This window comes from Aquarana catesbeiana, linkage group LG05 (genome assembly GCF_042186555.1).
Source record: "Aquarana catesbeiana isolate 2022-GZ linkage group LG05, ASM4218655v1, whole genome shotgun sequence".
NCBI classification, from domain to species: domain Eukaryota; kingdom Metazoa; phylum Chordata; class Amphibia; order Anura; family Ranidae; genus Aquarana; species Aquarana catesbeiana.
Window position 1 is genome coordinate 97,579,847 of NC_133328.1, and position 14,238 is coordinate 97,594,084.

The 14,238-nt window shown below is 40.5% G+C and overlaps 1 protein-coding gene across 5 annotated transcripts in view; it reads left to right on the top strand.

Annotated features, from left to right (window-relative positions):
• The window catches only part of XYLB (xylulokinase), a 277,360-nt gene that overhangs the window by 35,018 nt on the left and 228,104 nt on the right, over nucleotides 1–14,238 (top strand). For 4 of the 5 annotated variants that reach the window (XM_073629999.1, XM_073630001.1, XM_073630000.1 and 1 more), the window contains exons 4-6: nucleotides 3,108–3,188; nucleotides 7,292–7,378; nucleotides 10,637–10,765. In XM_073629999.1, the coding sequence (XP_073486100.1) occupies nucleotides 3,108–3,188; nucleotides 7,292–7,378; nucleotides 10,637–10,765 (297 nt within the window). The remainder of the gene's footprint in view (nucleotides 1–3,107; nucleotides 3,189–7,291; nucleotides 7,379–10,636; nucleotides 10,766–14,238) is intronic. The other variant, XM_073629998.1, reaches the window with a different exon arrangement.

Genomic DNA, 14,238 nt, shown 5'->3' on the forward strand with positions numbered 1-14,238 from the left:
ATTAGTAGCCATATACTTTTACATTTCCCTTATTTAACCTATGGACTGAAGGAGCGAAAATCAGTGGATTCCTCCATCCACACTTATTTTATTCAGACAGCCACAATTTAAAAAAAAACGTGTGATGAGCTAGGTGGTACTAACAGGGGCACCCACAATTTGATCAGGAATCAGCTGAAAATTAACCCTGGTATGGTTAACTTTAAGCGGAACTAAATCCATCGATTTAACGGTTTAAAAATAAGTGACATTCCCAGCATGTCGGGAGTGTTAACTGTAACATTTCCTTGTGCTCTCAACCAAACTGTCAATCTATCAAATGGCTGGTGTCATAACTGATCATGTGTGCAGAACCTTCGCAGTTACAGATCAGACAAAGGCTAAGATGGCAGCTTCCTTGGCTGAAAAGGATAGGAGGGTTTAGTTCCACTTTGATAGGATTGCTGCATAAGCCCTGGCCTGTAGCAGCTGTTCAAACATTTGTCAATGGCAGTAGGTTACATAATGGATGTGCATCAGAACTGGAGTAATGCACATAGTCAAAGGCTAATATATTTAAAGGATAAGACATTTGTGAAGATGTCCTTCATTTTTAACAGTGTATGCAAGCAAGGTCAACTCAAAAAAATTTAATATTTTTATTAATCCCTCTAAATTCAAATGGAAATACTTTGTAGCTCCAACAATCATAATAGCTATTGGTTATAATTAAAAAGCAGAGGGTGCAATCAGCACAAAAAATAACAACAAACCCCCTTTTTTGTATGCAAGCTGGACACTGAAGGAGTTTTCACAAAAATCCAAAAATAGTAAATGTTAAAATATATAAGTGCAGCGTGAACATAAATTCCAAAATGTTGGTGAAAAACAAGTCCCAGAATATAATTTTCAATAATTATGAATAAAATGATGAGAAAACATCCAGATAGTTGGTGGAAAACAAGTCCCAGAAAGCCTTCACCAGTGATGATAAATCCCCACTGGTTAGAATTAGTTTGTGCTAGAAGGATAGGGAAACCCTCCATATTTAAAGGAGAAGTACAGCCAAAGCGCATTTGGCTGTACTTCTCCTGTAGATCACAGAAGTGCAGTTCATTCTACACTCTTGTGACACATTTTCAGCAGACAGCGGGCTGAAGCCCACTGTCGGCTGATGTCACAGAGCCGGGCCAGGCTGGGGTAAGATTACGACAATAAAGTCGGCATTCACCCACAACCCTGGACTGTCACCTGGCTCAGGCTGTCAGCAAGCCAGGGAGAGCCTGAGCCAGCCTACTCCTGAACAGCTCACCGGAGGGGGGGGGGGGGGGGGGCAGAGCAGAGAGTCAGTGACTGACAGTCAGCAGCTCTCTGCTCACGGAGCTCTGAGAACCAAGCAATTAGCGATCTTTGATCACTCGATTCTCAGTCTTAGAGCCGGGAGGGGACAGATGCAGCATCCACCTAGGTAAGTATGATTTTGAAAAACAAAGTGCTAAGTGGGAAGGGTCTGCCTGCTGTAATCACATGATCTGTTTTACCACCACTGTACAGAATACTCCCAGCCAAGGAAGCTTTTTATTTTCATATTTGGAAATTTATTTTTATTTTCCATTTTTTGAAAATCATAGCTGGCTGCAGATTGTTCTAGGACAGTCATTTTTTATTAACACTAGGGCCTCAATTCACTGAGGAATATCGCATGTGATGTTGGCATTACGTGACTCATTTGATCCAAATTTCACATGCGATATTTATAATCTCAATTCACTGTCAGTTTATGTTATATTTACTGCAAAAATAAGAAATGCACAGTAAATACCACATAAATGGATCCAAAAGTCAGTTCATAAAAAATAAACAAATACAGGCATACCCCACTTTTAAGTACACAATGGGGTTTATTTACTAAAGCTGGAAAGTGCAAAATCAGGCTCACTTCTGCATAGAAACCAATGAGCTTCCAGGTTTTATTACCAAAGCTTAATTGAACAAGCTGGGGTTAGAAGAAAAAGAACTTCTCTTTTAAAATACAAGTTCACATTTGCTTCTATGCATTGGTTTCTATGCAGAAGTGAGCCTGATTTTGCACTTACCAGCTTTAGTAAATAAACCCCATTGTGTACTTAAAAGTGGGGTATGCCTGTAATACATTTGTTAAATAAGTCATGGTCCAGCCACATGCAGAATGTAAACAAAGTAGTTCAGACATTTAAAAACAAATGTACAAAAATAAACATGTGGGGGTTCCCCCCACAAGCCATACCAGGGTCTGGTGTAAATTTTAATAGGACACATTGCCAAAAAGAAAAATGGTGCAAGCCCCCCCCCCCCGAAAAGAACTCCATACCAGACCCTTATCTGAGCATGCAGCCCGCCTAGCCAGGGGAGGGTAGGACCAGCGTGCACCCCCTTCTCCTGAACCATACCAGGCCACATGCCCATAACATGTGGGGGGGGGGACTCCCCCCTGGCAAAGCACCTTGTCCCCATGTTGATGAGGACAAGGGCTATTTTCCCCACAACTCTGGCCCCCTGGCTGTGGGGATCTGCAGGTGGGGGGCTTATCGAATCTGGAAACAGTTGACTTTTTAACAGTAAGTAACAATGTTCGCTGTTTGTGGCCATAACATAGTAACCCTACCCACTCACAAAAAATTCCAAGTAAAAAAAAAAAAAACAATGCCTGCTGAGACCCGATCAATCCCATCGTGATCTTCACACCAACTGACATCTCCCGTTTACCCCGCCACTGAAGTAAACGAAGAGGCGGGGTCAACCGGTGAGGTCATTGACCAAATTTGGACATGTTTGGTCAGTGCAAAGAAGATTGCATAGTTTAAAACTAAAATTCCTCACCATTTAAAAAAAAAAGCGCATTAAATATTTTAGGAATGTTTATAAAGTATTAACAATTTTTGGGGAAAACACTACATGCACTATTTTACTGCTGTTTTTGGTGCAGTATTTTAGCTTTAGTGAACTGTACCCTATATTACTGAAAAGTGACTAATTTATATGTTGCATTACGTTTGAGAAAAGTGGAATTACCCTTTAAATCAATTTGTTACGTTTGTTTTTAGGGTTAGCCAATTTTTGGAATTCTTGTGGTATTTTATTTTTTTTAGGCTTTAGATTGTATCTTGGAGAGAATGAAATCTTCTGCATTTGACTTTTCTAAAGTGAAAGCTTTGTCAGGAACAGGCCAGGTAAGTGCTGAAATCCTGAAATGAATGTTCGCTGTTTGTGGCCATACAGTGTACAGGACTGGAGTAGTTGGGTTTCTGAACATTTTAAAATACATTGTTCTTTAAATCTAGGGATTTTACAATTTATACAATATCTCACAAAAGTGAATACACCCCTCACATTTTTGTAAATATATTATTTTATCTTTTCATGTGACAACACTGAAGAAATGAGACTTGTCTACAATGCAAAGTAGTGAGTATACAGTTTGTATAACAGTGTAAATTTGCTGTCCCCTCAAAATAACTCAACACAGCCATTAATGTCTAAACCGCTGGCAACAAAAGTGAGTACACCCCTAAGTGAAAATGTCCAAATTGGGCCCAATTAGCCATTTTCTCTCCCTGGTGTCATGTGACTTGTTAGTGTTACAAGGTGTCAGGTATGAATGGGGAGCAGGTGTGTTCAATCTGTTGTTATCGCTCTCACTCTCTCATACTGGTCACTGGAAGTTCCACATCGCACCTCATGGCAAAGAATTTCCTGAGGATCTGAAAAAAAGAATTGTTGCTCTACATAAAGATGTCCTAGGCTATAAGAAGATTGCCAAGACCCTGAAACTGAGCTGCAGCGTGGTGGCCAAGACCATACAGTGGTTTGACAGGACAGGTTCCACTCAGAACAGGCCTCGCCATGGTTGACCAAAGAAGTTGAGTGCACATGCTCAGCGTCATATCTAGAGGTTGTCTTTGGGAAATAGACATAAGAGTGCTGCCAGCATTACTGCAGAGGTTGAAGGGGCGGGGAGGTCAGTCGTCCCAGAAGGAAGGCTCTTCTAAAGATGGTGAAAACAGTTTGCTGAAGACAAGCAGACTAAGGACATGGATTATTGGAACCATGTCCTGTGGTCTGATGAGACCAAGATAAACTTATTTGGTTCACAGACACAGATGGTGTCAAGCATGTGTGGCGGCAACCAGGTGAGGAATACAAAGACAAGTGTGTCTTGCCTACAGTCAAGCATGGTAGTGGGAGTGTCATGGTCAGGGGCTGCAAGAGTGCTGCCGGCACTGGAAGGCTACAGTTCATTGAGGGAATCATGAATGCCAACATGTATTGTGACATACAGAAGCAGAGCATGATCCCCTCCCTTCGGAGACTGGGCCGCAGGGCAGTATTCCAACATGATAACGACCCCAAACACACCTCCAAGACGACCACTGCCTTGCTAAAGAAGCAGAGGGTAAAGATAATGGACCGGTCAAGCATGTCTCCAGACCTAAACCCTATTGAGCATCTGTGGGGCATCCTCAAATGGAGGAGTGCAAGGTCTCTAACATCCACCAGCTCTGTGATGTCGTCATGGAGGAGTGGAAGAGGACTCCAGTGGCAACCTGTGAAGCTCTGGTGAACTCCATGCCCAGGAGGGATAAGGGAGTGCTGGAAATGGTGGCCACACAAAATCTTGACACTTTGGGCCCAATTTGGACATTTTCACTTAGGGGTGTACTCACTTTTGTTGCCAGCAGTTTAGACATTAATGGCTGTGTGTTGAGTTATTTTAAAGGGGACAGCAAATTTACACTGTTATACAAGCTGTACACTCACTACATTGTAGAAAAGTGTCATTTCTTCAGTGTTGTCACATGAAAAGATATAATAAAATATTTACAAAAATGTTAGATACTGTACATGAAAATCACATTTACTCTTAGAAATGAATTCATTTGAGAAAATTTTTCCACCCTGCTCCTTCTAATTTCTCATCACTGTGGTCAAAAATGAATGCCAATTCGACTCCATTAATGATTAGTGAATTGAACAAATGTCCTTAGACTGATATTTTTTGAATGAAATTCTACTAGTGTATGGCAAGCTTGAAGTGTAAGTTCACCTTTTCACACAGGATTAGCTGTCACTGCCCCCACACTGTGTAAAAGACACAATTTAATGCAGCTCTGTAATCATTAAAACATCTTTAAATGCATTAAATGTATTTCTTTTAAATGCAAGCATGTAACTGAACTTACTTGGTACCTGTTGCTCTCCCTGAGGAGGAGAAGAAACAGGATATGGAGCTCTTGATAGGAGTATGCTGATAGGAGGAGAAAGCAGAGTGTAGTGCAGCCATGTTTTTTTTTTTTAGCTTTTTTTTTTTGTGGTGTGTTTTTGGGTTGGACCATTCCCTATGCTCCAAAGAAGCCCATGTACCAAATTTTGGCTCAGAGTCAGGAGCGTTTGGCGTTGCGATTTTTGCTGTGATTTTTTCGCTCGTCAATCGCAGCAAAATCGCACCACATTTGGGGTGCCATTAAGAAACAATGGCATCGCAAACGTGCCCTGTGTTTTTCAGCGATTCTGGAATTGGGATCAAAATTGCACGATTCTGCCCATGATTCCAGTACGCTTAGGTGTAAATGGAGCCTAATGCAGGCCATACATGGGTCGAATTCTGAATCAGGTCCACCTGATCGGACCTTGCAGTCTCCTATATGGAGCAGCGGATGTCAGCGGATACATGTCCACTGACACCCGCTGCTATCCAATCTGATCCTGCCTGCAAAATCCAGACGGATGGTGGTCCTATTTTCCATCCATCTGGCAGATCAGATCAGATAGGATCGGATGAAAACAGACAGGCAGTCCCCTCATAGAGGAGAGTGGGACTGTGTCCGTGTTGGCTCTGCACAGTGAGTGGAGACGGACCTGTTGTCCGCATACTCAGCGGGGATCAGCGGAGTGATCCCCCACTGAACAAGCAGATTCCATTAGGTAGAGGCGCCTGTGTGAAAGGAGCCTTACTGTCCAGTTACAAGCTAGGAGTAAGTTCATTACACCCGGAGGAAGTGGGCTCAATGCCTAGCAATTTGTTTGTGTGGAAGATGTGAGGGCATCTTGTGGTAGAAAAGAAGTACTACGGGAACAACTTCAGACTAAATGTGAGAATTGCAGCAAAAGACGTTTTTTTATTTTCTTTTGCTTTTCATTTTTTAATAGCAATTTAATAGGAGTTTTGGTTTAAAGTAATCCTATAAGAAGAGAAATACAGGGGCTGCCATCGCTGATCTTCCTTCTAAAATGCTAGCTACCAAGCTGCCTCTGACTTCATTGCACTGGATTTGATTTACTAAATCTGCAAAAGTGCAAAATCTAGTATAGCTCTGCATAGACATAAATCAGCTTCCAGGTTTTTTTTTGTCAAAGCTCAATTGAACAAGTTGAAATTAGAGGTTGCTTTGCTACCATGCATAGCTGCACCAGATTTTGCACTCTCCAGGTTTAGTAAATCAACCCAATGAATCATTGTCCTAGAAAAAGCAGGCGGCAAGTGAAGTCAGACTATCTGATCTCCATGCTTCTTCTGAGTAGGTGACTTAAAAATTACTGAAGCCTTTGGAGCATCCTGACAGCCAGGTACCACCAATTTTAAAATGAAAGGTCAGCAATGGCCTAATGTTTTATTTATTTTTTTGTCGATACAGGTTTCCTTTAAGAGCAATTTAAAATAGAAATATGGCCAAAACTTTTTGTGGCTATACTTCTCTTGTGGGTCACAGGAGTGCACTTACTTGTACACTTCTGTGACAGAGAATCATCTGACAGTGCCAGCCGCTCACGCGCCCTCCACTTCAGAGAGAGCTGGAGGGGGAGAACACAGAGCGGTGACTGACAGTGACATCAGAACTGACTGAAAACTGAGTGATCAGTTTTCATGTGATCACTCAGTTCTTGGGCTTAGAGCTGACGTGCGACAGCTGCAGCATCACAGCGATGTTGCAGCATACAGTTGAGTATGTATGTTTGTTTTTTTTATTCCTAAACTTCTGCTTTAAGCTAAGACTGTTTCAAAATTAGTTCTGAGCTCAGACAAGTTATTTGCAAGCACAATAGTCACAGCAATTGTGTATAGTATTACCCAGTAAATGTATTTGATTGTTTACAAGTAAGTTATTGAATGCCAGACCTATAATACATATTTCATCATTTGCAAAGCCCTGTAGATAATGCATCAATGTCATTACAATATGACAGACTATACATCAATTCTCAACAGTTTATGTATTTATTCAGTTCCGGGAATGCTATGGTCAATGGTTGCTCTTGTTTTCCATTCATATTACAGCAACATGGCAGCGTGTATTGGAAAGAAGGCTCCAGAGTCATTTTAAATAGTTTACTACCTGAACGTCCTCTGCACACTTCACTGCAGGTCAGTATAAAAGGTCTATAGCTGGAATTAAGGAAGGTTACTAGCTGTTTGCTTTCATTTTTTTCACCTGTACTAGAAACATAGCTCCCAACTGTCCCTGATTTGGAGGGACTGTCCCTGATTTGGAGGGACTGTCCCTGATTTGGAGCAATGTCCCTCTGTCCTTCTTTGTCCCTCATTTGTCCTTCATTTTGGTCTGATCTATATAGATGTATATAAAATGCACTTTTTATCCTTCAAAAACTGTTTCCCAGTGCTAAACCTTTCATCCAAATTCAAAATTGCTGCATTTATAAATTTTAAAAGCAAATATAAAGGAAAAGTAGTAGTAAAAAAAGGCTTTGTGGATCTAATTAACCTTTTTTTTTTGTTAATTCTGCTTTAAGTGGGTGTGGCAAGGGGCATGTCCTATGCCTACATACATTTGCTAGTAGGTGTCCCTCATTCCTATCTCAACATGTTGGGAGGTATGCTAGAAACCATGGCATATGCAATCTAAACTATTATACATGGGGCAAATTTGGGCAGGTTCCTGATGAACAGTGGGTGGACCTGGGCAGCCACCTCCCACCTGACACCCCTTGATTTCAAAATCTAAGGAACTGGGTGGAAAATTGTCAGTGGAACAGCGCCTGTATCCAATCAGGGTATTTTGGATCCGGCTGTCAAAATACAATAGCCACAATGGGAGATTCGTTCATCTGTGCTGTGTAGCAAAAATAAAGGAATAAGTAAATAATCAATAAATAATAAAGGAATTGGCTTGATTTTTTCCCCCATTCAGTCTGTAGGTTGAATAGAAAAGCCTACATGTGTATGGCCAGCTTAACCAATTGCTAGAAGCAACAAAGACATTTTCCTTTCCTTTCTTTAATTTTAAAATACAGTATTTTGGTTAAACTTCTGTGCTCTTAGTGACAAAATTTACAGCATTTTTCTGGGAATTGTATGATGGAATGTGTATCAAGATGTGGAAGTTACAGGAAGAGATATATCCATTACGGCACTAGAGAAACCTAACCCGATTAGGTTTAGTCCATAGTACAACTAAATATTGATATATGCAATAATCTGCTATTGCTGCAGCTTGGCTTATTCAGCTCTCTTCCTGCTACTGGAATTCCGTTTCTTTCAGCCCATACACCGCAGTATATTAACTCATGGCACTGCTTGTTTTCTACGCAGATTATAAAACAAGTGTAAAGCCTGGAGGCCCCTGGCTGTCCTTATCATGCAGTGTCCATAGCACTAAAGCACACCTTAAAAATGAACTCTGTAGGGGAGATTTAGTAAATCTGGTGCACTCAGAATCTGGTGCACATGTGCATGGTAGTCAATCAGCTTCTAATTTCACCTTGCTCAATTAAGCTTTGTCAATAAAACCAGGAAGCTGATTGGTTTCTATGCAGAACTGCACCAGATTTTACACCATTTTAGTAAATAACCCACTGTAAGACTGGCCATACATTGTACAATTTTCCTTTAGATTTACCAAAACCATATCATATGAGGTCAAACCTAAACACTTTCAATTTGTATGTATTGTACTCTGGGGTGCCTTGGCAAAATGCCTAAAAAATGCCCAAAATTGTATTCAAGCATCAGGTGGATGAAGGCTGCCTTTTAGTTATAGAAAGCCACAGGTTTTCATTGTGCACCATTACAATTTTCCAGCCGCTAGAGTCCTAGCAACCAATGATGTCATTGGTTGATCGGAAGGACAATAGGTGTCTGCACAGGATCGTTGTTTGCTCCTCCCTGCCCCTCTCCATGAGCACTGAGGGAGACGAGAAACATTGCATTACTAGTCAGTACCAGTGTGCAAAGGTATATTTATTTTGGAAGAATAAATTACCTGTAACATTTGGGGGGTTATTTACGAAAGGCAAATCCACTTTGCACTGCAAGTGCACTTGAAAGTGCAGTCGCTCTAAATCTAAGGGGTAGATCTGAAATGAATGGAAGCTCTGCTGATTTTATCATCCAATCACATGCAAGCTAAAATGCTGTTTTTTATTTTCCTCACATGTCCCCCTCGGATCTACAGCAACTTTACTTCCAAGTGCACTTGCAGTGCAAAGTGGATTTTCCTTTAGTAAATAACCCCCATGGTGTCATACTGAAAGATTTGCTGCATTATGTAAAAATATTAGTTTAGTTTATTAAATTTTAGAATGGGGTACAGAATTTTAAAGGGTGCCTTAACTGAAAAAAGTTTGAAAAACACTGCCATAGACACTCATAAGCAGTCGTTTAGAAATCCTGATGCTCTCAAGGTGTTACCAGAGTCAAGATTGCTTGTGTGACATGGCCCTTAAAAGAAATAATTGATCACAGCGTACACTTTTATAAAAAAAAAAAAAAAAAACAGAATTGTAATAGCAATACAAACAGTAGTTCAGTATGTTTGACAATCCAATATAAGCCTACATGAAAAAATCTCCCTTCATCTTGTGAGTTCTGCCTGTCTGCTGGTCAACTCTTTCCACAACTTCCTCGATTCCGTGCATGCTTTGCAGCTTCTCCTCTGCTGTTTACTTTTATTTCTATGGACTACATATCCCATGGTACCTTGCTGTCTGCAAGCAGTGATTTCCCTACTGACTCCGCCTCCTGAAAATCCTCCTCTCAGCTCCTCTGTAGTTCAGAGGGCTAGCTTTGTGAAAAGTGTGACAAGGCAGTGCCTACCCACATGGCATAGAGAATACATGTTACAGAATGTGTGGAAGTAAATATGTGGGGATATTCATATAGTAAGTTTATATACTTCAAGATCATTCATATTTTATAGGAGTAGACTAGAAATAGCTGAAATACAATGTGGAAATTAATATATGATTTTACACTTTCACCATAGATATGCTTTGGGAGCTGGGGCTGGTATGACAGGTATTGGGTGAGTGGAACAGTCCCTCCAGCTGTTTTGTGCCAGATGTGCCAGATCTTTGCCCAAAAGTGGGAGTTGTGAAGGAAGGGAAAGGCTAGGCATGGCAGTATTTAAATCACAGTTTAATGCTACTATGAGAAGTAAAGAATAAAAAAAAAATTGGGTGTTGGAAGTTTTTGTTAAACAGCAGCCTCACTTTTACTCTATACCCGTGTTCACATTAGACTGGAGTTCTTATAGGGATTCAAAGGCTTCCTGAAATTATAAAATATATTTAAGTGAAAAGCCATCTACTTATCCAGTTACAAATTACTGCAAATACTATCAGCTTGTTGGCATGTCTTCATTGACAGTTGTATCTTTCTTTGCAGTCTTGTTTCTCTATCTGTGACAGCCCTATCTGGATGGACTCCAGTACAAGTGCGGAGTGTCACCAGCTTGAAAAGTCTGTTGGTGGGCCCCAAGAACTGGCTTACATTACTGGCTCAAGAGCATATGAGGTAAGTGTGGTGAAGTAATCCGTATTTTCTGTAAGTACCCCATCTGATGTTTGTAAGGAGTGAATGTCTTGCTTCTCTTTTCCCAATTAGCATTAATATAGAAAGCACCGAGGAGGGGCACGGACAGCTGTTCAGCTTGTTTCATACAGAGGCAAGGGAACAGATTGCATAATGGCAGTCGATAAATTAAAGGCAGCTGCATCAGCATATATTTAGCTAATGGTATTGTAGCATAGAGTAGCAAAGACCTACAGTCATTAGGATGCCAACCTTCCTTGTTATCGTAAAGTGTATTTCCACTTTTTTAGCCTTTTGGAATACAGAATTGTATTTTGTGCAACAACTACTGTACATCTGTATTTAGTAAGAGATACATTTGTCAACCAGTAGATGGCAGTGTTTATAAGTTTGTAGCTGCATCTATGGTTACACTCTATGTCTTTTCCCTGTAATAAAGTTCCTGCTTCCTGTCTGCAGTTAAGCGGCAGATAAACTACATGTGGACTGTGCACTGTCTGGTCTGTAGGGCTATATACAGAATTTCTAACGCAGCCAGGTTAGGATAAGGATAAAACCTACAAAAACACAAAAAATCAAAAAGTGCAGTTTACCTTTTTTAAACTCTCTAGCAAGGGAAAATCCGAGGTAGTTTCCTTTGTTTATGAGGGGGCTGGACAGCTGTGTTAGCCATAATTAACCCTATACTGTGATCTGAGATCTTCATTATCAATTATAACTAGATTTGAACACTGTCTGTCCTAATAAAGAGTTAAAGGTGTAGTGGCTGAGCTTCGTATTGCATTGTATGTCAAAGAGGTTTATTGAAGAAAAACAAGACAGATTCATACATGTTACAGATAGCGCTCATTAGAAACAAGAATTTGACAGTTCCAATTTCCACCAATGATACATTAGCACATACCCTCAAGGTCATGACAACTGTGCCACACCATGGAACCACAGTAGCATCCCATAACCAGTGGATTTGCCCAAAATTATTAAAGAAATAGTCAGTCCAGAGTTAATTCTACCGGAGAAAGCCCTGGGATATCTAACCATGGGGGGACCATGATTTGTAAAATTTTCTTGGGCACCCTCTGTGTTGAAAAATATATTTTTCCAAACGCAATGCATCCCCCATTTGCGTAATCCACTCTTTCAGTGACGGGGGGGGGGGGGGGGGCGGGGGTCGACTGATTACCAGTGCCTGGGGATTAGTTTATGGGCCTGAATGGGGGCTCTAATTATAGCCTGTTTTGGAATATCTTCGATTGGGAGATCATCTAAAATACCTAATAGGCATGGTTTAGGATCTGCAAGGAATATGGTGAAATTACTGCGCTAAACCACAATAGTGTCAAGGGAAAACAAAAAGCAGCTAACACTCAAACAAACAAAGTCCAAACGAAGTAAAAAATATACAGTGTAGCGCTACAAGGAAAAACAGTGAACTTTGATGTCCAATGAAATAATAATAATGAATAAGTAAACTAATATAGAGTCCAATGTTCACTGAAGTAGGACTGAGAAATTAATAAAAATTCAAAAAGTATGTCCATCATGTGCTTGATAGCAGATCTTCAGTTGAACACGGACAACACAAACAATGTGCAAATAACTGTGCAGTTGTGAATATGAAGAAATCCTCTGTAGAAGGAATAAGGTGGGTACTCTTACCAGACATGGTGGACCCACTTACCGTATGGTAGTGGGTCAGTCGAGCTTATGTGGGCCAAGTGCCACAGGGTTAGGATTGGCAGGATAGTCATTCTGTAAGGGATGGTTCCACGCCTCATCCGTGATGGTCCAGCCGGAGATCCTGGATTCTTGTGACTCTCCAAAGTAGTATAAAACTTCCACCTTGTGGGGGAGCCATCTGGAAGTTGTTGATGTATATCCAATGAACTCTATCGGACCGGGATAAAAATAAAAGAAAATGGAGTGACTCCATATGGTGTAGGTCAAAAAAACCCCAGAAGGTATTTATTTAAAAATGACAGTACAATAGATGAGTACAAGTACTTGTGATCACAAGTATATTAGTATAAAAGTATAAAAAGCAACGTGGGGAGCAAGCGTAGCAAGTCCGACGCGTTTTGTCCTCAAAGACTTCAACTGGGGCATTATCATCATGCCCCAGTTGAAGGGTCTGGTATGGATTTTGTGGGGGGGAACCCTACACCATTTTTTTTTAAATTTGGCGCAGGGTTCCCCTTAATATCCATACCAGACCTGAAGGGCCTGTATGGATTTTGGGGGACCCCCACGCAATTTTCTTTTTAATTTTTGGTTAGGGGTTCCCCTTAATATTCATACCAGACCCAAAGGGTCTGGTAATGGACTAGGGGGGGACCCATGCCGTTTTTTTCAATGAGTGTTATCTATATTGTCAAGACCCGACAATTCATTACAGCCGCGATCAGTTTTAAATGACTTTTTTTCCTTTAGAAATGTCATTTTGCTGTGGTACTGTTCTAAACACGGGAAAACTGCACCACTTTACAGGCATACTATAGACACCCCCCAGGCACGATATTTAACCTCCCTGGCGGTTTTCCCGAGTGTGGCTCGGGGTTAAATTTCAGTACCATTAGCGTTAACCCCAAGCCACACTCGGGATTGCATTGCAGGATCCTGGTGCAGTGTACTTACCTTGTCCCCAGGATACTGCGATGTCCCCACCGCTGTGTCCGCGGGCTCTGTCCTCCGCCCCGATGCCCTCCGTTCCTTGCGAGCGATGTGATGCGGCAAATTCAAAAAATTGAAAATTCATAACACATACAGTACACTGTAATCTTACAGATTACATTACTGTATGAAAACATTTCACATCCCTTTTGTCCCTATTGCTTTGTCCAATGCACTGCATGTAGTTTTATATTATATATATTGTTCTTTCTGCCTGTAAACTTGAGATTGTCCATAGCAACCAAAAAGTGTCCCTTTACGTCAAAAGCCATTTTAGACCAGCTAGAAAACAGCAATAGTAAATTAGAACACTTGCAGAATTGAACGATAGTGAATCGTGGGGAAATTAATTTTATTATTATTATATTATTATTTTTTATAATTATTTATAGTTATTTATTATATTATAATTTCTGATTTTGTGTTTCAAACTTTATCATACCCGGGATGTCTAATAGACTCTTGTTTGGACAGATTTAAGTGTGTTATTACTAAGAATTACAGACCTACAATATAAAACGCCAAAATTCTATGCAAAACAATTGTATCGCTTTGAGACGCAAAAATCTGACATAATCATACCGCCAGGGAGGCTAAAGAAATATTTCATTTTTATTGTTTCACTTTAAGCATTGTTAAAATCCCTGCTCCCGAAAAAATGGCTGTTTTTAAAAGTTTTTTTTGCATTGATCCATGTCCCCTGGGGCAGGACTCAGGTCCCCAAACACTTTTTATGACAATAACTTGCATATAAGCCTTTAAAATGATCACTATTGATTTTTCAT